The 24,898-nt window shown below is 51.7% G+C and overlaps 3 protein-coding genes across 7 annotated transcripts in view; 1 reads left to right on the top strand and 2 right to left on the bottom strand.

Annotated features, from left to right (window-relative positions):
- Positions 1-8,692, bottom strand: part of Dlg4 (discs large MAGUK scaffold protein 4) — a 30,677-nt gene extending 21,985 nt beyond the window's left edge. For 2 of the 5 annotated variants that reach the window (XM_048365127.1, XM_048365128.1), the window contains exons 1-3: positions 8,669-8,692; positions 8,349-8,389; positions 7,276-7,860 (exon numbers count right to left, since the gene is read on the bottom strand). In XM_048365127.1, the coding sequence (XP_048221084.1) occupies positions 7,276-7,305 (30 nt within the window). In that variant the 5' untranslated portion in view covers positions 7,306-7,860; positions 8,349-8,389; positions 8,669-8,692. Of the gene's footprint in view, positions 1-1,388; positions 1,443-7,275; positions 7,861-8,348; positions 8,390-8,668 lie in introns of those variants that run through there. The other 3 variants (XM_048365129.1, XM_048365133.1, XM_048365126.1) reach the window with 3 other exon arrangements.
- A 1,228-nt stretch (positions 8,693-9,920) lies between these two features.
- Positions 9,921-15,768, top strand: Acadvl (acyl-CoA dehydrogenase very long chain). Its single transcript, XM_048365135.1, has 20 exons — positions 9,921-10,063; positions 10,139-10,215; positions 10,460-10,525; positions 10,609-10,681; positions 10,812-10,876; positions 11,207-11,341; positions 12,067-12,211; positions 12,427-12,556; positions 12,654-12,779; positions 13,111-13,309; positions 13,580-13,684; positions 14,129-14,215; positions 14,297-14,359; positions 14,448-14,549; positions 14,642-14,739; positions 14,820-14,892; positions 14,977-15,049; positions 15,151-15,223; positions 15,309-15,384; positions 15,462-15,768. The coding sequence occupies exons 4-20, from the start codon at positions 10,633-10,635 to the stop codon at positions 15,600-15,602; spliced, it is 1,740 nt and encodes a 579-aa protein (XP_048221092.1). The 5' UTR covers positions 9,921-10,063; positions 10,139-10,215; positions 10,460-10,525; positions 10,609-10,632; the 3' UTR covers positions 15,603-15,768.
- Positions 15,769-24,702, bottom strand: Dvl2 (dishevelled segment polarity protein 2). The gene is given in 16 exon segments (XM_048365134.1): positions 15,769-16,505; positions 16,508-16,873; positions 17,017-17,235; positions 17,666-17,845; positions 17,977-18,108; positions 18,215-18,343; positions 18,539-18,606; positions 19,385-19,461; positions 19,545-19,684; positions 19,766-19,835; positions 19,949-20,039; positions 20,177-20,312; positions 20,436-20,545; positions 20,676-20,821; positions 21,107-21,176; positions 24,313-24,702. Coding segments are annotated over 16 exon segments (2,208 nt in total). The 5' UTR covers positions 24,507-24,702; the 3' UTR covers positions 15,769-16,425.
- Positions 24,703-24,898: the final 196 nt, after the last annotated feature.

Raw genomic sequence — 24,898 nt, 5'->3', positions numbered from 1 at the left:
AAGAAAAGAGGAAGGAATATAGGCCAACTAGCACCCCTCCAAGACTGAATTCTCTTGGATTAACAGTTCTATGACAGGAAGAGGTTGCTCATTGCATGTCCCAAGGCGGTCTTCAGCCTAGACTGCACAGGTTGGGGGTCAATGCCCTCCACAGGGGACTCCAGGAAGAAGGGGAGGAAGCAGCTCTCTCTCCTCATTTCATAAAGCCCCCAAATACATGAAATAGAAATTTAACAGGGCCAACTTTGGCATTAGTGGCTCACACCTGTAATCCCATCTACTCAGGAGGCTGAGACCTGATGATCACGGTTCAAAGCTAGCTGGGGCAGGAAAGCGAATGAGACGCTGACCTCCAATTAACCACCAGAAAACCGGAAGTGGAGCTGTGGCTCAAGTGGTAGAGCACTAGCTTTGAGCTGAATAGCTCAGGGACAGCACCCCAAGTCCAGAGTTCAAGCCCCATGACAGAGGAAGGAAGGAAGAAATTTAACAGAGCCAAAACTTGGGAGTTTTAACTTTTGGAGACTGGAGGAGGATTTGAGCCCAATGTCCCATCTTCATCCCACCTCACAAAGAAAGTTCTTGAATCTGATGGCAAATTCTCAGGGTGCACCAGAGGAAATGGGAAGATGAAAAGGTACAATACATCATTTATTCTAGATAGGACAGGAAGGTAAGCTTTTTATCACAGCAATCTCTCCCAGGCCCAACCCCCAGGGAGGAGGGTAGTGAATGTAGGCAACTGAGGAAATGGCATCTGGGGATTGGAAGACTATGTGAGGAAAATAAAAAACACAGTAAGAAAAAAGTTCCCCTAATGAAGCTGGAGTATGCTGGGCCTACGTTTAGTCCCTAGACATATTCCTAATTTGGGGGGGGGGGTGGTCAGTGGAGGGATATGGGTAGAAAAGAGAATTTTGAAACTGCAAAGTGAGGGGGGGATGGGGTGCCAGAACCTCTCTAAATTATAGGGCAGCTAAAGCTGAAAGGAAGGAAGACTCCCCCCCCCCCTTTTAGCCCACTGGGATTCAGGGCCCTTAAGGATGACAAGCTCCTATGCTACTGGGACAAGTCTGCACCCCCAATATATTAAGGCTTGAGACAAGAGAAAGGCCTGGAGGACACAGAGTCGCTGTTGTTCCTTCCCCCTTCTCCTAACCTCCAAAGCACCAGATGCACAGAATGACCTGGAACCCCGGCTTGCACCCCAAAATTGAGGGGTGTGAGTTAAAGTAGACGACTAGAGGGGCGACCCCACTGCTCCTGTCCGCGAGAAGTTGCAACCCAGAGACCCCGCACCAAGCAGAGGGAAGAGCAACAGCACTTGGAGCTCACACGCTGAGATTCTGGGGGTCCGGGAAGAGGGGGAGCGCGGCCGGATCCCGTACCGCGGCACGTACCACGCAGAGACACATGGAGGCGAATCTGTTCCGAGCCGACATGGACATGGAGAAGGGGAGGGGGCAAAGGGGAGGGGGTGGGTGGGTAGCTAGGGTCCCGGGTTGGGGGAGGGGGAGGGGCAGAGGGGCGGGGGCTGCGGCGGCCGCGGCGACAGGAGGCTGCGGCCGGGGGGGGGGGGGGGGGGGGGCGGAGGCGCCTGCGCAGTAAGTAAGAGCGTCACGATGGGAGAGAGGGGTGAGGGGAGACCCTCTTAACCAGCAACTTCCCTGGTTCCAGGTGTTTCTCTGCGGACTTCATCTTCCACAGTATGATTCTCTGGTTCGCAGAGACCCATGATCCCACCTAATCCTCCACCACCACCAAATCACCAAGCTTCTAACCATTCCAAAACCTCACTGGCTGGACAGCTCCATCAATACTGCCCTCCCCGGAAAAAGGAAGGAGCCAGCATGGATTCTTCAATTACTAGAACCTCTAAGGGGTCTCAATAGGCTTTTCCCAGCAGCTCCCACCGGGCTGCTCCTATAAACTGCATTCCCTCGGATTCCAAGATACCTCTTACTCTAACCAGCACAATTCTCCTCTGTAGTCCAGCTCTGCCTGATCACCAGACAATATTTCTTCAATTTTAAAGGACCACAGAGATCTTTCTTGTATCCTGAAATTAATATGCCCCTTAAATCATACCTTTCTAAATTATACATGTTCCCTAGTCCTCTCAGAGATACCTTGAATTTAATGAAACTATTTCTCTTGCTCTACTATAACTAGATAAGAAGGCTACAAATTTGGGGTCCCCTGTCCAAATTACTGAACCTAATAATTCTCAGGACTTTCTAATATACATGTCCTCAAACCCATAGTGGAACCCATTTTCAGAGACTATTCAATCTACCTTAGAGCAAGACTCTCCAAATTAAACTGCCATCTCTTTGAATTATTCAAATCCATTTCTTTACTCAATTTCATTACCCCTCAAGTTTCAAACTGCACCCTTTTCTGACTGCCCTCCCTAGATCTCCATATTATCTCTTTGAATTATAATTTTGCTGGTGATTGTTCCAAATGTATCATCTCTATATTCAAGCCTCAAAAAACAATCATCAAAATACCACTGGGACTTCATTTACAGTGGCCTACAAACTCTTCCAGAATACCCCCAAACCATTGCCTCAGGACTCTTCAGAGGCTTTGTCTCCCAAACATCTGAATCTGAAAGCTTCTCTTTCAAATATCCTCTTATTGAACGCCCACTTTTCCAGCTTTTAAAACCCAGTGAAGGGCTGGGAATATGGTGGTAAAGTGCTTGCCTCGTATAACTGAAGCCCTGGGTTCGATTCCCCAGCACCACATATATAGAAAAGGCCAGAAGTGGTGCTGTGGCTTAAGAGCTAGAGTGCTAGCCTTGAGCAAAAAGAAGCCAGGGACAGGCCCTGAGTCCAAGCCCCAGGACTAGCCAAAAAAAAAAAAAAATGAAATGAATAAACTATTCAACTGACATTGTAAATTAAAAAAAAAAAAAAACGGGGGTGGGGATATGGCCTAGTGGCAAGAGAGCTTGCCTCCCATGCATGAAGCCCTAGGTTCGATTCCCCAGCACCACGTATACGGAAAACGGCCAGAAGGGGCACTGTGGCTCAAGTGGCAGAGACCTAGCCTTGAGCAAAAAGAAGCCAGGGACAGTGCTCAGGCCCTGAGTCCAAGCCCCAGGACTGGCCAAAACAAAAATAAATAAATAAAATAAAATAAACCAAAACCAGTGAAGAGGCTGGGAATGTAGCTTAGTGATAAAGTGGTTACCTAGCATGCATGAAGCCCTGGGTTCGATTCCTCAGTACCACATAAGCAAAAGTCAAAAGTGGCACTGCGGCTCAAGTGGTACAGTGTTAGCCTTGGGCAAAAGAAGCTGGGGAGGGGGGCGCTGAGAATATGGCCTAGTGGTAGAGCACTTGCCTCATATACATGAAGCCCTGAGTTCAATTCCTCAACACCATACATATAGAAAAAGCCAGTAGTGGTGCTGTGGCTCATGTGGTAGAGTGCTAGAATTGAGCAAAAAGAAGCCAGGGACAGTGCTCAGGCCCTGAGTTCAAGCCACAGGACTGGCAAAAAAAAAAAAAAAAGTCTCTTCAATTTAGTTGTCCATCTTTTTTTTTTTTTTTTTTTTTTGGCCAGACCTGGGGCTTGATCTCAGGGCCTGGATATTGTCCCTGAGCTTTTTTTGCTCAAAGATAGCACTCTACCACTTCCAGCTTTTTCTGTTTATGTGGAGCTGTGGAATTGAACCCAGGGCTTCATGCATGCTAGGCAACCACTCTACCACTAAGACACATAACCAGCCCCCCACTCCTTTTTTTTTTTTTGTCAGTCCTAGCCTTGAACTCAGGGCCTCCGCACTGTTCCTGAACTTTTCTGCTCAAGGCTAGCTCTTTACCACTTTGAGCCACAGGGCCACTTTCAATTTTCTGGTAGTTATTTGGAGATAAGAATCTCACGGACTTTCCTTCTCTGACTATCTTTGAACCTCAATCATCAGCTCTCAGTAGCTAGGATTACAGGCTTGAGCCACTGGAGCCTGGCTAGCTGTTCATCTTATATAAAATTCCCAGCCACTGCAGAATGGATGCGTTCTCTAGAATCTCGCTCTTACGTTGATAGGCATGTTACATGGTCCCCAAAAAAGATCCCCCAATGTCCTAGTTTCCTATCTGGATAGACTGCCTGGGTCTTCAGACAGTGCAGAACGGCCTATACTCAGAAGTTCCTTTCTAGAGTGTAAAATGTATAGGCCTGGCTTCTCCACAAGTGGGCGTTATGGCCCATTAAGACCCTCCCTCAGCCCCCATTTCCTTTTTTCCCTCCATTTTCCGTTTCCCCGTTGCCAGGCAACGAGGCAATCAAGGACTTTGCCGTCGCCTAGCAACCGTATCCCTGGAACAGAGAGCTGAGGTAGGAGGGGTACTCTGATGAAATGTGAACAGGCCTCCATCTTAGGAAAATTGAGACGTCAGACCTCCACCCCCCGGATTCCCCTAGCCAAAGACCCTCGCGCCCACAGTTACTTGGACAACAGCCCTTCACATTCGGCCTCCTTCCGCACAGGAAACCACGCACAGTCCTGCCAGGTCAGCCCCGCCCTTGTCTCCAGTCAGGTAACCCAGGCCCGCCCCTTTCCGAAGGCTGCGGCCCGCCTCCTGGGATAGAGTACGCCAGGCCCCGCCCACCGCCTCCAGGAGACCGCGCCTCCGTCCACTTCCCGCCCCTCGCTCCCCCGGCCTCGCCCACACTTGTCCTTCCGCCACGCCCCTGCCGGCCAATGAATGCGGCCCTTGGCCACACAGCCCCGCCTCTGGCATCTTAGCTTTGCCCAATAAGGACCACCCAGAGGGTTTAACCGCTTCACCTCCGGGGCCCTGACCAACACCCGCCGTCTTTTCCCCACTTTACCCCCACCCCCACTTGTTCTGCTCCGCCCTCCGCCACCCTCGCCCGGCCCTCAAGTCCGCGACGCAACTTCAGTCGTCGCGGGTTACCATAGTAACGGCGGCAGCAGCGCGGGGAGAAGGGGGAGGGACGGGGGCGGAGTGGGAGAAAGATGCTCAGAGACAGAGATAACTGGCAGAGATAGAGGAATGGAGTGAGATGTAGTGATAGCTGTAAAGCAATTTTCACAGAGCACTGGGCCGAACACATAGTAGGCAGTGAATACATTTTCTGTAAATTACTGCGGCAAGCGTGTATAAATATAGACAACTAAAGATGGTGGGCCGTCAGAGCTGGGGAGCTCAAGACCAAAAAACCTGAGCACGCCCTAACCCACCCAGCCTGTTTGAAGGGCAGGAGGCATGTGCCCCCTGCTGGCTCCTCCTGGGCTACCCTCCTCTGCCCTGGATAGAGATGAACCACAACTCCCAACAGTCCTAAGGCTAGAAACACTTTAACACTGAGGGATCTTATGCCTCAAGGCCTTATGGGAGTTGGAGTCCCTTCATCCCAGAGCCTGGCAAGTTTTCCAGCCAAGAAATGTGGCAAGCCTGGGTCTCCACGCATTGATCGCATCATAAAACCCCTGAATGCACGATCCTCTCTGCAAGCCTCCTTCTTTCAGAGATGCTCCACCCTGGGCTCCATGGAAGAAATTAGTCTGGAGGTGGAAATGAATAAACCCACCCACCCACCAAGAATAGCTGCCAATGCAAGCAAGCCCCTCACCTTTGCTTGCATTCACGTGTTAGAAGCAGAACCCACACATTCCAATGGACTTTCTATATACATCTGTACACAGGAAACACCAGCCAGGGAGCCAAGGCCAAGGAGCAGGAGACAGAAGGAGCACAAGATTTCACAGATATTTAAACCCTAATGCCAGAGGAACTGAGGCACAAAATATCTACTAAAACTACATGAGATGGAATAAAGAAGCAACCTGAGAGAAACCCACAGACATGGGGAAGAAACCCCACAGAATGAGGAAGAAAGCAAGTAGCCCAAATGGAGACAGGAGGCTCCAGTCTCTTTCAATCATGCCACAACACATGTGTACACACATGTGTGAGTTTGTGGCAAGGGAACATGTGTGTCCTCAGCATCCTCCCATGAGAAGCTGCAGTTCCCACTAAATATAACCCCTCCCCAGCCTGTGACTCACTTGGACCCCGCCTCCCCCGGCCCCCACTTCCTGTCCCACCCCCCAACCCCCAGCTGCCTGCCACCTGCCCAAGCCTCCCTACACACACACCAGGCTCCAGCTTGCCAGTCCTAGAGTCTGGAAGCAAAGACCTAGGTATTCTGCAACCCATTAGGAGCTTGCTTGGTTGGACTCCTCATCCAGATCTGCTCATTCCCAAGCTCCAACCACAGGGACACCCTTGTACAGATACACATGCTACCAGCCCTGCCCTTCTCCTGCACATGGTCTCACCCTGCATACCCTCTTCACTCCATAACCTTGGTCATAAGTCCTTAGGGACCCTTTCGTCCAGGTGTCCTCCGCCACCTTGATCTGAAGTGTCTGGGGTAACAGTCTCCTCTATCTGCTCTTCTCCCACTCTCCCAAGGCTAGATGTAGTGTGGGAGGAGATGAGGCTACTGGGCACCTGATTGGGCCACCGCCAAATTTTGCACCATCTACTTGCCCCTTCCTCAAATCTCTCTCCCCAACCTCTCACCATCCTTCTTGGAAACTGACAACCTCAGCTGCCTGCAACCTTTTAGGGGTACTCCATGGAGTACCCCAGATCCTAACCTCACCTGGTGGGTTGTCTCAGGCCTCAGCCCCCCAACAACTCCTAACTATAGCCATTCCATATAACTGACCCCAAATTAAGAGTTCTCTCAAATCAAGAGAGAACATACATACCAGAAGAGGCTTGGTCTATAGCCTGAAGATTCACCCTTCCCCAAGATGACATCCCCAGACCAGGCACCATTAGTAACCTTTACCCTATGCCAAGAGGAAACCCCCTCCCCGAAATTGAACAAGACATCTGGAAACCAGCTTTTCCCCCAGGAGAGAAAAGGAACCCTCACACATATATAGCCCACCTTCCCACATACACTACCATGTGAGCCAGGCTTCTCCTTAAATAAGTCACCCACAAATGTTGCTGAACCCCCAAACCCACCAGGCCGCAAAACTATAGAATATCCCCACATTTCCATCTCTATAGGTAGAAAGGGATCACTCCAGGGGGCACCTGTGGCCAAACCCAGCGTTTTCTCAGAGGTGAACCCCCAAACTAAATTGTGACCCCGGAACACATCTTACTTCTGATCCTCTTCATTCCAGAGCCCCCAGCCTCAGAGAAGGCCTGCCCACCCCCTCTCCACAAATTCATGATCTTTCCCCAGTTTATGCCCCCCCATCATGCTTACCTTGGTTGTCACTATACAGAGACAGTCCATGTTGGGGGGCCTGGCCGCGGCGGCGGGTAAGGGGCTCTGACTTCATTGGAGTTTCCTTCCTCCCCTCGGTGGGTTCTCACCCCTCCCCCCTCCGCACCCCACTTTTGCAGGGGGGGCCAGGATGGGGGGAGGGGTGAGAGGGGAAGGAGGGGGTTGGAGAAGGGAAGGGGAGCGTGGGAGGGAGGAGAGGGGGGCCCGAAAAGGGGCTCCCCAATGGAGGGGAAGGGGCTTGGGGAGCACACCCCGATTCTCAGGAGGGGCAGGGGAACCGGGGGCTGGCAGCCCCGGAGTTCGGGGGCTGGGGCATGAGCTGGGGTGGGGGAGGGGAACTGGATTTCGGGGAGCCCCGGGATAGGGAGGGGTCTTGCCAAACGGCCAGGGGCTAGGGGCCGTGGCGGGGGAGTGGGGTAGGGGGGTTGGAGAAGGCAGCGGCCGAGGGAGCCTTGGAGCCGAGGAGGGAAGGGGAGAGAGGAGGAGAGAGGAAGCAGGGGGAGGGAGGGAGGGAGCTAAGAGCCAGAATGGGGGGGTGCCTTGGCAGTGTTAACTCCTTCGGTGCTGGCAGGAACCCGGATAATGGGAAAGGAGATAGAAGCAAAATCAGAGAAGCCCTAAGGCAAACATGGAGACCTGGCCAGCCTCCAACGATGACAGCAAAGACCATGAGGATGGATTTCATTTCCCATCTAAGGCTGGGAGCATCCTCAGCGTTTAAATACTACAGGGAGCCCAGGGTGGGGCTAGGATGTGAGGGAGGGGCTGGCGGGAGGGAATCCCTGGGGAACCAGTTCTCCCTCAGGATTCACAGGAGGAAGCCCTAAAAGCAATTATGCCCTGGACTCATTAGTGTTTGAAATTGGGGCAGGCAAAAGAAAGGGGGAAGAAAGGAGGTCTACAGCACTAACAGAAGAAAGTACATTTTCAGTGTCCCCAACTCCTATGCTAATGACTCCAGACTTTGTGACCAGGGCCCCCAAATCTCAGTTTACTATTAGCAGGACTTTGCTCCCGCCTAGGATACCACATTCCCACCCCCAACTGCTTACCTGACTCTCTGAGATGGAATCCTCATAATAGTCCAGGATATCTGTCACAAAACTGAACTAAGTCAGTCATCCTGCCCCACCCCAGACCCCTCTTGCCACCCTGGCCATGGCACTTCTGTTTGTTCATGAGAGAAGAATCTCCTGTAGCAAGACTGGTCAATGGTGAGGGAAGACACTATTGGAATGACTCTACGAGGGACTCCATCTTAGACCAAATGCTGTCTCCAAGATCCAATGAAACTTGAAGTTCAGTACTTGCCCTTATAGCCCCCCACCAGCCCTGTTCACACATGGCCCCTCAAAAAACTGTAGTTACTCACCCAGTAAGGCCTGGAAGAGGTCACTGTGCAGTACTGTGAGGAGAGGAGGTGCCCACCGTAATAGTGGGGGAGCCAGGAGCCAAAGGGCTGACCTGGGAGCTAGTGAAAAGCAAATGGCAGAGGATTGGAACCAGGAAGAGACTATCATACTGTCACCTCAGCTTCCCCAGACACTATGGAAAGACTTGGGGAGAAATAGCACTGAGTCCCAGACCCCCACTACTCTCTCAGGCTTCCCTTCCACAAGGACCGGTTATTTTACCTCTTGGTCTCTGAGACATCTCTTTCTTCTCTCACTGTAATCTCCCTAATCCACTAGGATTGGAGTTGAGCTGCCACCTCCCCCACTCAATTCTAGCTGATAGGTAAAATGGGCAGACTCTGAGCCAGCTGAATGGCTGTTCATTCATATGCAGGTCCCTAGCATCACCACGAACACCCTGCTCTACATACAGTGGCCCCCTCTTCCCAAAGCCAGCCATAATTGTTATACTTTCCTGTGGGGTTGGGAAGGTTTTCCCCAAGGAGACTCCAGCAACTCAAAAAAGATGAGCCCAGTTCTTTCTCTCCTCCCAGACCTGGTCCCAGTACAAAAAGGAATATAAATATCTTGTCACTTCTTAACCCAGGGCTAGAGAGGTTGTGAGCATGAGAATTTATATAGACTTTCTTGGGCCTGGAAGAATCCACCTGTCTAAAGGTCTAGCCAGGGCACAAGGGCTCTGCAAGAAACAGAGCACAGATGTTCAAGAAGCTCACAGAGGTCTTAAGGAATTGGCAGTGAATCCAAGGGGTCGTCCTACAGTGCACTTTTTCATGTTTTGAGTTAGTGACAGCTCCTAGGTCCCTAATTTGCTTGGGACACATGCCGGCTCAAGTCTGCTATGCCACCATTCCTCACTTTTTGTGTTAATGGGGACAAAATTTCATAAAATACGTGCCTGCATTTCTAGCATCTACCTTGCACTTCTCACTTCTCCCTACTCTACCTGGGAAGTCCTCCCTTCATTCTACCTCCATACCTTTGCTTGCTATTGCCTAAGCTCCTCCTCTTCTGCCCATCCTATCCCATCATCCCTTCAGCAGATTAGGCTTTAGTTCAGGCCGGTAGGATGAAGGGTTTGGGGAGAGACCAGGGGACGCTTGGAGATCCCACTAAATCAGACTATGTAGGGACTGTGTGGTGTCCGAAACTACAACTCCCAGCATGCATCATCACCCGGAATCCCCGCCTCCCTGCCTCGCGGTGCATTGTGGATGATGAGTCAGGGCTGGGACTCCTAGCTCTGTACCAGCCGGTCAAGCGAGAGGGGTCGGCGTCCAAGGAACTGGCATCTGGCACAGCTCAAAGATGCAAACCGTGGGGCGGCAGCTGCTGAAGTTGAGGGGCCGAAGGTCTGTATATAGCAGGAAGTTGGGGGGCAGCGAGCCTGGGAACCGAGCCAGAACTAAACTCCTTACTTCCCACAGCCCGCGACCAAGTGAGTTTCCTGGCGCAGCCCTGGCCTGCCCCTGCCCGTCGACCTTACGCTAGTGGGGCCACTCAGGTAAGTGTCAGCGGTCCTAAGAAGGCCCTGGTAGTGATTCCACCTCGGCTTTCACCACCCTGCTGCCGGCAGAGGTCTCCCTCTTCCATGTCTGAAAGTAGGGGAAAGGGCAAGCCTAGGTGACCCACAGTGAGACTAGGGAAAAGGCATCGAATCCACCCAACCCTCACGGCCAACTCTTCCCATGAGCTCACCTTAGCCCCAGAAACTCCTTTCCTAAATTGGCAAACCTCCTTTTCCCTAGGCGGTTCTGGACAAATCAGACACCCTCTCCCCAGATGCTGCCACCAAAGAAAACCCAGCCAAGGCGGTATGTGACTGGGAGGCAGATTTACCAAAGCCTGGATGGACCTACCTCAACCAGCTCCCTGAAACTCTTTTTTCCCTGCCCAGGAATCCAAGTCATTTGCTGTGGGAATGTTCAAAGGCCAGCTTATCACTGATCAGGTGTTCCCATATCCATCAGGTAAGGAGAAGGATAGTGAGTACTGTGGGTGGTTGGGGGAAATCTGACAGCCACGCCCTGACTAGCCTCTTCCTTTCCTTCTTCCTTTCCCTCCCTGCCCCCCCCCCCCCCCCCCCCCCCGCCTCCGCAGTGCTCAACGAGGAGCAGACTCAGTTTCTCAAAGAGCTGGTGGGGCCCGTGGCCCGTTTCTTTGAGGTAAGGAATAACTTTTGTCCAGTCCTTGATGGTGTAGATGGAGCATAGAAAGAGCTTGGACCAGACACTCGCAGCTCACATCTGTAATCCTGGCTACTCCAGAGGATGAGATTTGAGGTTATAGTTCAAAGCCAGCCAAGCAGAAAAATCTGTAAGAATCTTATCTCCAGTGAACTACTCAGAAAAAGCTGGAAGTGGCACTGTGGTTCAAGTGGTAGAGGACTAGTGTTGAGTAAAAGAAGCTCAAGGATAGCACCCAAGCCCTGAGTTCAAGCCCCAAGACAGACCAAAAAGAGAGAAACTAGGTGTGAGATCCTTTGCTTTCTTCAGGAGGTAAATGATCCTGCCAAGAATGACACTCTGGAGCGGGTAGAAGAGACCACTTTGCAGGGGCTCAAGGAGCTTGGAGCCTTCGGTCTACAGGTGCCCAGTGAGCTTGGCGGTGTGGGCCTCAGCAACACCCAGGTGAGAAGCCTCCTTATTTAGCAGCATCCTCCCTTACTCCAGTTTGGCAGATTCAGCGCCTTCTCACCCCTAGGACCAAGGCCTCATACAAGCAACTGCTATGCCCAGGGAGTAGGAAACAGCACCATGAACTGTTGACTTTCCCAACTGGGTGGACAACCCTTGCTCTAAAACAAAACACAATATACCTGCAGTCTCTCAGTCCCAAGTCCTTGAGGACTGACAGGAGGGTAATAGGAATCTCCAAGACCTAAGGACACCAGTTCCTTTCACTGCAGTACTAGCTACCTACACAGTCCCTCACCCACCAACACTCAGAGCTGGGGATGGCACCCAGGGCTTGACACTTGGTAGGCAAGCACCCTACTAGCCCACTCTATCCCCAGCCTATTGCTCTTTTTTTTTTTTTTTGGCCAGTCCTGGGCCTTGGACTCAGGGCCTGAGCACTGTCCCTGGCTTCTTCCCGCTCAAGGCTAGCACTCTGCCACTTGAGCCACAGCGCTGCTTCTGGCCGTTTTCCGTATATGTGGTGCTGGGGAATCGAACCTAGGGCCTCGTGTATCCAAGGCAGGCACTCTTGCCGCTAGGCTATATCCCCAGCCTCCCTATTGCTCTTTTTGATTCCTCTTCCTTTCTCCACTTGGGAGAAGTGGCCCAGACCAAACCCTGTTGTCTGTAAGTCCCTATGCAGCCAGTTACAGCCCAGGTGCCTGCTTCTCCTACAGTACGCTCGCTTAGCAGAGATCGTGGGCACACATGACCTTGGTGTGGGTGTAACCCTGGGGGCTCATCAGAGCATCGGTTTCAAAGGCATCTTGCTGTTTGGCACAAAGGCCCAGAAAGAAAAATACCTCCCCAGAGTGGCATCTGGTAAGGCAACCCTGAGACTTGGTGATTGGGAGGTGTCCTGGGCTTGGAACAATTGAACCAGTTGCTATTTAGATCACCCCAAAGTTCTGACGGGAAAACGCAAGGAAACTGGATTCTGCCAGAGATGTTGGGAAGATCTGCCTGGGAGGATAAGGGAGATGACAACAGTTGGATACCCATCAGGACTCCTGGTAAAAGAGCTCTCTCCTCACTAGGGGAAACTATAGCTGCCTTCTGTCTAACTGAACCCTCAAGTGGGTCAGACGCAGCCTCCATCCGAACATCAGCCGTGCCCAGCCCCTGTGGAAAATATTTTACTCTCAATGGAAGCAAGCTTTGGATCAGGCAATCTTTATCCTATTTCTCCCTTCTCCCCCTCAACCTAATTCAGCCTCCTTTGCTCTGAGCCATCCATGCTAACCGCCTCCTCATTCTTCCTCAGTAACGGGGGCCTGGCAGACATTTTCACAGTCTTTGCCAAGACACCAGTTACAGATACAGCCACAGGGGCCGTGAAGGAGAAGATCACAGCTTTTGTGGTGGAAAGGCACTTTGGAGGTGTCACCCAGTGAGTGGATTTGGGGGAGAATAATCAAAGAGGGGAGCAGCCACAGGGAATGTGGCTGTTATAGGTCACAGGGGGGGGAGGGGGAGAGAGGGCGGCTTGTGTGTGCAAAAGCAAAGCACGTGGGCAATATGTGCCCTTTGGGATGTATGTATGGAACTGACCCACAGCCTTAGCTCCTGCAACCAAATCCAATGCAGGGTAGCAGGATATGGCCACAATGTATACATGTTCTAACAGTCTAGGAGTTGCAGTTCCTCCTTGATCATAAAAAATGGAGTTGTATCCCCCATGGCAACCATGTTTCCACATTGACTTTCCTGCCCTATCGCAGTGGGCCTCCGGAGAAGAAGATGGGCATCAAAGCCTCCAACACAACAGAAGTGTACTTCGATGGAGTACGGGTGCCATCAGAGAATGTACTGGGTGAGGTTGGAGGTGGCTTCAAGGTCGCCATGCACATCCTCAACAATGGAAGGTTTGGCATGGCTGCAACCCTGGCCGGCACCATGAAAGCCATCATTGCCAAGGCAGTGAGTATCCTGAGTATATTCAGACCCGAGTCCCAAGCTGGCCTAAGCAAATCACGTTCCCCCTTTCCATGTGTCCCTGTTCCCTTGCAGGCACATTCTACTTTAGAGACCCCTCCCCTACTGGCAGCTCCAGACCTGCTAGCTTAGGTCTCCAGCAGGTGTGGACTTAACTCTTAGTTGTTGCCAAAGACCATTCCTTCAATCCAAGCCCAGCCACTCCTAGATAGACTACACACCCATAGTAGGATGGATTTGTGTGCTTTTTTCCAGGTGGACCATGCTGCTAATCGTACCCAGTTTGGGGACAAAATTCATAACTTTGGGCTGATCCAGGAAAAGCTGGCCCGGATGGCTATGCTGCAGTATGTGACTGAGGTGACTCCTTTGCCTCTCTTTGGAGCCCTGTGTGGCTTTCTTCCTGGTCGGGTCAGACTATAACTCCCAGCAGCACCTGGGGCAGTGGGTCTCCAGCTTTACACCAATGCCCTAGGGGATGCGGGGAGGCACAGTCAGTCCAGCTTCTGGAGAGGGAGCAGTGCTGTTCCACTGAGGTGCTGCCCAAAGCTATTGAAAGTTCATTCTACTCCATCCTCACTCCTTATCTCCACCCCTTTTTAAGAAGTCCAGTGTTGAGAAGCCCCTGGTATACCACCTCAGGGGACCAAGTATTTAGATATACTTCACCATAGATTTAGAAGGTGAATGCAATGGGCCTTGGGGGATGATATCAGACCTGTTCTTGGAGATTTGGGTGTTGAGGTTAAGTCTGACACAGCCCTTTACAGTTTTCTTTCCCATGTCCCAACCATGTCACCTCAGTCCATGGCTTACATGTTGAGTGCCAACATGGACCAGGGATCCAAAGATTTCCAGATAGAGGCTGCCATCAGCAAAATCTTTAGCTCGGTAAGAACTCTGGCATGATGGGAGGGAGGGTCCAGTTTGAGAGCTCAGCCCCCAAACCAACTTCATCTGTTTTGTCCTTAGGAGGCCGCCTGGAAGGTGACAGACGAGTGCATCCAAATCATGGGCGGCATGGGCTTCATGAAGGTGCAGGCTGGTCTTTGGCACGGGCAGCTGGGTGGAGCAGGCATGCCCATCTTTGCAGAGGCTCATGATGTGTCTTTCCCTGTGCTAGGAGCCAGGGGTAGAGCGCGTGCTCCGAGATACTCGCATCTTCCGGATTTTTGAGGGAACAAATGACATTCTTCGGCTGTTTGTGGCTCTTCAGGGCTGTATGGTAAGGAGGCAAAACGGGGAGAACAGAAAGGATTGCAGTGAACAGATGGGGATCACAGGGATTCCTGACTGTCGGACCCTCCTGCCCCACAGGATAAAGGCAAGGAACTCTCTGGGCTTGGCAACGCCCTAAAGAATCCTTTAGGGAATGCTGGCCTCCTCCTAGGAGAGGCAGGCAAACAGCTGAGACGGTAAGCTTGGGGGCCAGGCCCAGAGAGGGCAAAGCGGTAGCGTACAGCAACTAACTGGTCATTTTCCCTTTTCTTCCCAGGCGGGCAGGGCTGGGCAGTGGCCTGAGTCTCAGTGGCGTCATCCACCCAGAGTTAAGTCAGAGCGGTGAGTTGGTGAGTAGTCAGGGGTGGGGCAGAGCCTGCAGCAGGGGCTGCCACCAATGGCTCCTGAGCTCTGTACCCGCCTCATCTCTTCAGGCAGTGCAGGCTCTGGAGCAGTTTGCCACTGTGGTGGAAGCCAAGCTGATAAAGCACAAGAAAGGGATTGTTAGTAAGTGGGATCTGCTCCCCCCGCAACGCGCGCGAGCACATGCGAGCACACACCTGTGTCCTCCCTTCAGCTAACGCCCCTCCTCTCCACCTACCTGACAGATGAGCAGTTTCTGCTGCAGCGTCTAGCTGACGGAGCCATTGACCTGTATGCCATGGTAGTGGTTCTCTCCAGGTGAGAAGGTGGGGTAGAAGGCCTGAGCCCCAGGGTGCTGGGCCAGGGGCACACTCAGGGCTATCTTCTCCTGTTTCCCTACCAGGGCCTCAAGATCCCTGAGTGAGGGCCACCCTGCAGCCCAGCATGAAAAAATGCTCTGTAACAGCTGGTGTATTGAGGTGAGCCTTGGGCCTACCCAAGGTGGTGGTGGTGGGGCTGGAGGCACAGGCCTGATACCCTCTTCGCCTCTTCCCAGGCTTCAGCCCGGATCCGGGAAAACATGGCTGCTCTGAAGTCCGACCCACGGCAGCAGGAACTCTTCCGTAACTTCAAAGGCATCTCCCAGGCAATGGTGGATCGAGGTGGTGTGGTCACCAGCAACCCCCTCGGCTTCTGAATCCTCCCAACCAGGGCCTAACCCGGTTATGTGCCTTTTCTCAAGCCAACACAGAGGCCCCCATCCTGGGTACCCTGGTTTATCCTTTGAGGGGATCTGTGTTCCCAAGATTGTGCCTGTTCTCAGGAATACTTAGTGCCTCAAAATACAGTTTCTAACAAGGCAAGCTTTGCTCCTGGTGCTCAGTACTTTCCCTCCACTGTCTACCTCCCTCCCAAAGAAAGAAGCCAGAGGCTTGGGGAGTTTGCCTCTATTGCTTTATTTAGTGTTTTATACAAGTAACTAAAATAAATAAAACAAAGGCAGCTACATGCCCCCCAAATACCAAATACCCCAGCTTCCTTGGATTGTGATCTAGGGTACCTAACCCCCTTCCTCCTCCTAGAGTACCAATGACCCCCTCCCTCACCATGCAAAGGACGGCAATGCCTGGGCACCTGGAGGAGATCACATTATGGAGTCAGAAAGGACTTAGGAGTCAAGGATTCTTCATATAAAAGAGGAAATGTCTATTTAAAAAATAGTCCCCCAAATGTAAGAAAAGTCTATTTTAACCCCCCAAAAGGCTTATAAAAAATAAAGCTAAAAATAACCAAAGGGCCCTCCTTGCCTACCCTTGAAGGAAGGGGAAGGACCAGGCACTGCTGGTGAGAGTCACAGTGGCAGAAACATTATGACAGGCCGCAGCCTCTAGGCTGAGCCTCTAGCCACTGTAAAGAACAAGGAGGATGTGATTGACAAAACACCCAGCCACAGAACAGGAGCACCACACCAAAGAGTGTCCAGGCTGATGGCACAGACTCACACGGCCCCACAGTGGGCTCTACATCACATCTACAAAGAACTCACTGGGATTGCCCATGGCCATGTGGAAGCTCTGGCGGCTAGCTGTTAGTTCTGGGGCACAGAGCCCAGGTCTCGGACTGGAGGGGCCCCGGGGGGCTGCACTGCTGCAGGGACAGGGGGTGGAGGGGGCGGCATCATAACCACCATCATGGGATTATAGGGGAGAGCCATGCCAGGGGGAGGGCCATAGGGATGTAGCCCTGGATGGGCTCGGAGATTAGGAGCACCACTTGTTGAACCCCTGGAAGGAGGAGGGCCCCCGCTTCCAGTCCCACCAGCTTCCCCACTCCGCCGAAGGCTGCACCCCCGGCTGGAAGGCTCGGACTCACTGCCACTGCCAGACTTGGACTCAGGGGCCCGCTCCTCAGGCCTCCCTGTACGCCCGGCCCCCCCATCGCTTCGTGTTGACCCACTGCTCCGGCTCCCTGTGAGGGGCGATAGGGTGAGACAAGTGAGCATCAATTCAGTCCTCTGGCTTCAGCAGCCCCTGTGCTATCTAGCCTGTCTTCCCAGGCTCCCCTCCATGGTGCCCTCGGTATCTGGCCATATTGGTATCAGGGTGACTTACCCTCACTGTGCTGACTGCTGGCACTGCCCCCGCCATAGGTGTAGGATGAAAGCTCATGATACGGTGGAGGCTGGGGACTGTAGGGATGAGGCGCTGGGTACTGGTAGGAGAAAGTAGGCAGCAGGGGCCACGGAGTGGCCCCGGGCAGCGGAGCCAGGGTGTCCTGGTCTGAAGCCCCACTGGAGCCATCGTTGTCATTCAGAGACAGGTTGACCAGATCTGGAAAACAAAAGGGTTAAAAGTAACAATCACTGCTTTAAGAAGCCAGACCTCCCAAGAATGGAGAGAAAATGGAGACCATTTCCCCATAGACACCATGATAGCGGTCAAAGAGGTTGTTACAAGGGCTCTGACAGGAATCTGCTTATAGGTCAGGGGTACAGCCAGGGCCACCCCTAACCTAATATGCTTTTGTTGGACTCAGGAAGAGGTGCCTCTTCCCCCACCCCAGGGGATACAGTTCTGCAACCTATACCTGCTTTATTCAGCAGAATACAGTTGTAGACCAGCCTCCCTGGCCTCATCCTTGGCCAGTGTGGGACACATACTACCATGATCATCTATGACAACCCTGGCTACAGTCCAGTTAGAAGCAGGACAAGGTAGACCGACTTGACTTGCTCTCCTAGGGCCAGAGCTGCGGACTTACAACTCTCACAGCCACCACTGAGGTCCCCGAAGACGTAATAGCATTGTTCCGAGAAGGTGATCTTGTTCACAGTGTGTCGGATGAGACCCGCCTTCAGCAGCCCGCTGGCGTATTTGCGGGCTTCTCGGCGCTCAGGGAAGCCCTCCACATGATGGTAGAGCCAGTCAACCACATCTGAGCCTGAGATCACCCACAGTGGAAAAAGGCATCAGATTCACCTCCTAATATCTATCTTTACCCCTGTCTATGCCATTCCTGCTATGGTTTCTCTCTCTCCTTCCCATGCCACATTGCCCAAGGCCCAGCAGTACCCAGAAAGGCATTCGGGATGGTGATCTTGAGCCACATGCGGTCCCGAACTTCCAGCCCAGATTCTGGAGCTGCCATGGCTTTGGTCACAGATGCCATGTCCATATGGATGGAGAGACCCCGGCCTTCACAGCCTGACAGAGCAGATAACAGGGAATGAGGGAAAGGGTCCACTGGCATAGGGCTAACAGGGCAGATGGCTGTTGGCCCATCTACCAGGGAGGTGGGCTGGGGGTTCACCATCAGGAAGGGAGGATCCAGATGTAATAGTGCTCATGGATGATGAGCCTGGATAGGCTGGGAAGGTGCCTGTCAGAGCAGCAGAGTGTGACACCCAGGCAGCAGGGTCAATCGGCTGGATAGGCTCATCTGAGACAAAGAAAGACACCAAGATAATCACTTTTCAATCCCAGGAAAGCAGCTCTGTCACTCTGGAACTCAAGACTCCTGTTTCAGCTCTTCCTTGGCACTCTCCAACCCACTTCCTATAGTGTGTAGGTCCAGATCCACCTCCAGCCTCCCATCCCCCAATCTCTTAACTGCAGGCTCCTGACTCTCACTTACTTCGAGGGAGGGTGAAGTAGGCCTGAGGAGAGGGATCCCAACACTTGGCAACAGTCAACACAATGGGGCTGTGGGAAGAGAAGGCCAATTAAAAGAAGACAAAGAAGAGGCTTCAGGAGGCCCAAGGCATGGAACAAGAATGGATTGAGAGACAGAGAAGGAAAAGAAGGAAGTACACACATGGCTGGGGGCACTGGTGGCTCATGCCTCTAATCCTAACTACTCAGGAAGCTGAGATCTAAGGATCATGGTTCAAAGCCAGCCCAGGTAGGAAAGTCCATGAGACTCATCTCCAATTAAACACCAGAAAACTGGAAGTGGCCCTGTGACTCAAAGTGGTAGAGCACTAGCCTTGAGCAAAAGAGTTCAAGGACAGCACCGAGGCCCTTAGTTCAAGCACACAACTAACAAAAACAAAAACAAACAAAAAAAAACTCCTGACAGAAAAAGGAGGGGAGGGAGTACATACATATACAATTTTATTCACACCAAGTATAAGACAGGTAACACTGATCCATACTGTTCCAGGATTCACACATGGTAGCAGCATGTATGCTGCTCCCAGCAAATGAAGCAAAGACCAAAGAAGTCAAGAGGGTGATTACTCTCTGGGGGGAGGAGTTAGGGTGGGAAAGGAAACTTGAGCGGTGGATTTTATGAGATATCAGCATTCTCCTGTTTCATGATCTAGGTAGTACTGATATGTGCAGTCACGCTAGCATTATTTGTTACATTCTACATTCCTGTGCAGAATGAGTTTTATCTTACAATGCTTTTTTTAAATTTCATAACAAAAGGTGAAAGAGCCAACAGGCCTGAAGACCCAAGACCAGCTCAAAGGCTCACCCAGGCTTGTGCACAATGTCTCTCAGCACCCGCACAGCGTCATCGTTGCTCATGTTTTCAAAGTTCATGTCATTCACCTGGAAGTAAGGGGAAAGGAGTCAAAGGCAGGATGGGAAAGGCAGGGTCCCCCAAGTGGAGTGGAGCAGCCCACCCAGCACACCTGCAAAAGCATGTCCCCAGGTTCGATGCGCCCATCAGCCGCTACAGCTCCCCCCTTCATGATGGAGCCAATGTAGATGCCTCCGTCACCCCGTTCATTGCTTTGGCCCACAATGGAAATGCCCAGGAAGTTGTACTTCTCTGTGGAGGCAATCCATGTGAGGAAAAGAGGGAGCCCCTGGAGCCCCACGCGGCCCCTCCCCCAGCCAGGCTCCTCCATACCCATGTTGAGTGTGACTGTGATGATGTTGAGAGACATGGTGGAATCTGTGACACTGCTGAAGGATGAGGTCTGAGGTGGAAGAAGGAAAGGAGCTGGACTTCAATAACCTAGAAATAAGCCTGAGGCTTCTGTGTCCTAGGGACCTACACTGAGCCCCCCTTGTCTCATGAAAGACCCCTCACCCTCTCCATGCGAGGCGGCCTCTGCTTTCTCCGTCGGCGGTGCCGTTTCAGAAGGCGGGAGGCACTGCTCTGCTCTGTGGAGCTGCTAAACCTGACAGGGATTGGGAAAGGAAGTATTTGGAGGCTGGGAGGGTCATGAGGCCATGAGAAATAATGGGAGGACTGAATGCAAAGAAGGGAAAAAGGGGGAATAGAGGGGAAAACCCTGGGAGATGGATAAAACCATACCTACTCATGGTGTCATCCTCATCTGAATCGCCCAGACTGGTACTCTCCAGTTCGCTGGTCATAAGGGTAGAGGAGCTCTCATACCCAGCCAGGTGGCGCTCAAGCCTTGAGGGGCCGCCAGGCCTGTGACCCCCAGCTGCACATGAACAAGAAAATCCACAAACAGGATTCCTGTCCTTCAGACCTCATCAAGGCTGGGGTCTGGCCCCTTTCCCAGCTCCCAATCTAACCAGCCATTCCAGGGCATAGTCCCCCTCACCGCCGTGCTCACTGCTGTCTCTCCTTCGAGGTCGTTCCCGCCTTAGTGACACAACTGACTCTGTTTCTGTCTCAGGCTCCAGATTTTCATGGCTGCTGGACACATTAGGGCTAGAGGAGCAGAGAGAGAGTTTCCAACCCACATCAGTAGGACAGCGCTCCAAACTGTCAGCCTCTCCTCCAAAGGCCTAGGTTGCCTCCTCATCTCCCTCCCCTGGACTCAGGAATACAGAGGACTCACTGGAAGGATGGAGGCCTTGAGTCCCCAATGCCACTGGTCCTCTCAGGTGGCAAAGGGGGCAATGGTGGGGGTGGAGGCACCAGTTCTGTCCGAGATTCATGGGTTGGGGGAGCCATTTCAGGTTGGGGGTTATCTGATGACACTAGCTAAAAGAGAGCAAATAAGAAAATGTAGTTCCATTGAGATGTGGAGCATAAAAGAGGCTCAAAGAAATGATTAGAAAGGGGACAGAGTCTCAGAAATGCTGGGGAAAGAGCCTAGAAATAGAGTAGCTTGTATAAGAGGCTCCAGAAATAGAAGGCTAAGGGGCTCACTCTGGCCCTTAAATAGGTAGTGGGGCAGACAATGAAGGCCACCAACCACTGGAAAGACAGGACTACTGAAACACACTAAAGCTCAGAGCAGCTTGGCAATGAGTCAGGACCACTTACCCAGGATACCACCCTTCCATTGAAGCAAGGTAAGCGAGCATTGTCATCTGAAATTTCTTCCTTCACCACCCTACAGACACACATGAGAAGTCAGCAAGGCTAGACTAGCCATCCCCACCCTGGAGCCCATTCAACGTTTCTCCCAATCTCCATCCAGTACAAGGATGTCGACTCTCTCCTGCCCTAAGTCCTCTTTCCTTACACTAAAACTATTTGCTCACACACTCATTTTCTCTTCCCAGCATATCATCAAGAACACAAAGCTGTTCCAAAGATTTTCTTCAGTGTGATTCAAATCTTTCAGGACAATTTCAAAGTCCACCTCCCATGGTTACCCAGATGCCTAAAATACCTGTGTGACTCAGGAGCCTGGCTAGCAGCCTCCCTCCAATCTGATCCCTGTGCCTCCCACTATCTGGTTCAAAGGGTTTTGGTCCTCATAGAAGCCCAATAGGGACTTCCCTTCAGTTTTCTTTAGTTCACACCAGACAGCAGTCCAAATATGTGGTCTTTGCCTGGATAAAAAACACTCATTAAGATGAAACAAAGCCAAGTACTGGTGGCTCTTGCCTGAATAACCCTAGTTATTCAGGAGGCTGAGCTCTAAGGATTGCAATTTGAAGCCAATCTAGGCAGGGAAGCGCTTGGGTCTCTAATCTCCAATTAGCCACCAAAAAACCTGAAGTAGAGCTGTGGCTTAAGTGGTAGAGTGCTAGCCTTGAGTAATGAAGTTTAAGGATGGTGTCCAAGCTCTGAGTTCAAGCCCCAGAACAGACACAAAACCAAAATAACAACAACCAAAAAATATCCATTAAGATGAAACGACAGGAATATGGCTTAGTGGTAGAGTGCTTGCCTCACATATATGAAGCCCTGGGTTCGATTTCTCAGCACCAGATATATAGAAAAAGCCAGAAGTGGTACTGTGGCTTCAGTGCTAGAGCACTAGCCTTGAGAAAAAAAAAAAAAAAAGAAGCCAGGGCTGGGAATGTGGCCTAGTGGTAGAGTGCTTGCCTAACACGATGAAGCCCTGGGTTCGATTTCTCAGCATCACATATACAGAAAAAGCCAGAAGTGGCACTGTGGCTCAAGTGGGTAGGTAGAGTGCTAGCCTTGAGCAAAAAGAAGCCAGGGGCAGTGCTCAGGCCCTGAGTTCAAGTCCCAGGACTGGCAAAACAAAACAAAGATGAAACAACAGTGTCTCCAAATCACCTTCCTTAGGAGAGCTCTGAAGAAGAGGGGAAGCCAGGTTTCCCATACCCCTGTGCTTCACTTGGCACAAAACTGCACTAAGCAAGCTGCTCAGCCTAATACAGCCCAAAGCCCAACTCCAGAGGAACAGATCTCCATAGTTTCTTGAAGTGGACTGGATTTGCCCCTTCTTCTCACCCTCCTCCCCATGTAAGCACTAACACCAGTTCTGTTCAGCACTGTCCAGAGCACACAGCACCACCCCACACTTGGCAGGCACTAACAAATACCTGCTGACTAAATGAAAACAACAACAACAAACCACACCAACATCAGATTCATGAAGCGCTCATACACAAATCCTCATGCTCAGATGGGGATATCTGTTTGATAACTCTTTAGCTTCATATGGTTTGGGGGAGTTGAATCGATGCCATCTTAATCCATTTGCTATCAAGGTGACAACATAGGCTAGTCACTACCAATCTGTTCAACATATTGCAGTTTTGTCACTGTACCCCAACCTAAGCATAGCTCAGTCTACTCCAAGACAAACCAGTGCCATTCTGTATTGCTAGAATCTGACCTATGGTGCTAGCCTCAATACTAATAAAAATTGCCTCTTGCCAAGAATTTAAAATGTGCCAAAGGGCTGGGAATATGGCCTAGTGGTAAAGTGCTCGTGTTGTATACGTGAAGCCCTGGGTTCGATTCCTCAGCACCACATATATAGAAAAGACCGGAAGTGGCGCTGTGGCTCAAGTGGCAGAGTGCTAGCCTTGAGCAAAAAGAAGCCAGGGACAGTACTCAGGCCCTGAGTTCAAGCCCCAGGACTGGGGAAAAACAAATAAAATGTGCCATGCACCTGAACTGAGCACTTCACAGTATGATTATTTCCATGTCACAGTTGAGGAATTAAGGCATGAAAGTTAAATAAATTCCTCAAAATCACAAAGCCAACCAACAGAATCTTGATTTAAATCCAACAGAACTCTCAAGATAGTATCACTCCCTCATATGTTGAACAATCTAAGTAGAGTCTTAAGTTCCTTCAGTTCTCTTAGTCAAAGGCTATACTCTCCACTGGACTCCAGGGATATTCCCAGGTAGGGAGTCTCTTTCTCATTACTACTGTGTCCCTAGCACACTCCCACAATTGTTACTGACAACCCAGGCTGTCCCAACCTAATCCAGCACACCTTCAAAAAGATTGAAGACCCAGAGGGATCTGTCTCAAATGATGTAAGTACAAGAGGGTTTATTCTGCACTATTAACAATCCCAGTTGAGCTCAGGGTTACCAAGAAGATTGCAAATTAACCTAGGATTAGCCAATCTATTCTAGGACAGCCTACAATGTCGCACCAATATAGACAATATTCCAATAGCATTGTCTGTACTGGCTAGTGCAGGCCTCAATGGCCTTATTTTGCCCTGTATTTAGTGACCCAATAAAACCATGTCTGTCCCCAAGAGAAACTTAAGACCAACTCAGTTTAGTCCAGAATGGCCCAAGTGTTTCTAGGAAAATGTACCCTGGACATCTCAATAGAAGCCTTTTCGCATTAGTATAAACTAGGATGTCCCAAAATTATTCTAACCTATTACAGGCCAGAACAACTCAAATTGTCCCAGTACCGTCCAATCTACATCAGATTACAGAATATTCCTACATAGTCTATGTGCATCAGGACTGCTCAGCATATACCAAACTACCAGAAGATTGATCAATTCGTACAGTCCAGCACATCCTCCAATCCAACCAACGTGCTTCCATCGATTCTAGTACAGCTTAACCTCTATTCTGGTTTATTAAAGCCCAGTCTTGGTTTTCCGTAGTTTCGGGTACCAGGGTCCAAGTATAATCTTACCCTCCTGGGATACGCAATCGACCCCAGCACAGTGCAATCTGCTCCACTATAGGCAGAATACGCAAGTGTCGATCTGTGCCCCACAGTATCGCCCAATCCGCTCTAGTTGGGCCCCCATCCTTCCCATGCTAGGCCTTGTGCTCACCCGAAATCCTGATCCATAGACTTGAAAAAGTACTTAGCGCCAGCGGGCCGCTGCAGAACGCTCTTGAAATCGCCGAGGGTGATGCGCTCGGCGGGAACGGGGATCTTCACCAAGTACGGTGTCTCCTCCTCATCCAGGTGGTAAATCACCTTCGTCTCCCCGACACCGCCGCCCCCCGTGCTGCTGCCCGCCATGGTCTCGCCCGTGCACTCCCGGGCTCCGCCGCCCACCCAACGCAGCAGAGCCCCCGCTGCGCCTGCGCACAACCGAAAACTGATGTGCGAATGCCGACAGAACCCGGCCTGTGGGGAAGACGGGCAGAAGGGCAAGGCGTGGGACCGTCGGAGCGGAGCGAGGGAACCGGTGGGAGGAGGGGGCGAGGGCGGTGGGAGGCGGGGAACGAGACCCAAAGCGCAGACGCAGCCGCCGCGCACCGCCGCCGACGTGAGCACTACCCCAGTCCCCGCCCACCTCTTCCCATGCCACGTGATCCAAGCCCGTCCACAGCGCGCGGCAGGGACCGCCCCGTCACGTGGCTCGCTTCTATCACGTGACCGCCGGGATCCTCTGGAGCGCCGCCACCACG

This window comes from Perognathus longimembris, chromosome 17 (assembly GCF_023159225.1).
Source record: "Perognathus longimembris pacificus isolate PPM17 chromosome 17, ASM2315922v1, whole genome shotgun sequence".
NCBI classification, from domain to species: Eukaryota; Metazoa; Chordata; class Mammalia; order Rodentia; family Heteromyidae; genus Perognathus; species Perognathus longimembris.
The sequence above is the reverse complement of the archived record's forward strand: the minus strand, read 5'-3'. Positions and strand labels throughout refer to the sequence as shown.

Excerpts from the sequence above, each read along its gene's own strand:
- Acadvl (XM_048365135.1), top strand. The coding sequence starts at position 10,633 with ATGTTCAAAGGCCAGCTTATCACTGATCAGGTGTTCCCATATCCATCA. Across the intron at positions 13,685-14,128 it reads TGCTGCAGTATGTGACTGAG|TCCATGGCTTACATGTTGAG; the intron begins GTGACTCCTTTG and ends ATGTCACCTCAG. Across the intron at positions 15,385-15,461 it reads GTAACAGCTGGTGTATTGAG|GCTTCAGCCCGGATCCGGGA; the intron begins GTGAGCCTTGGG and ends GCCTCTTCCCAG.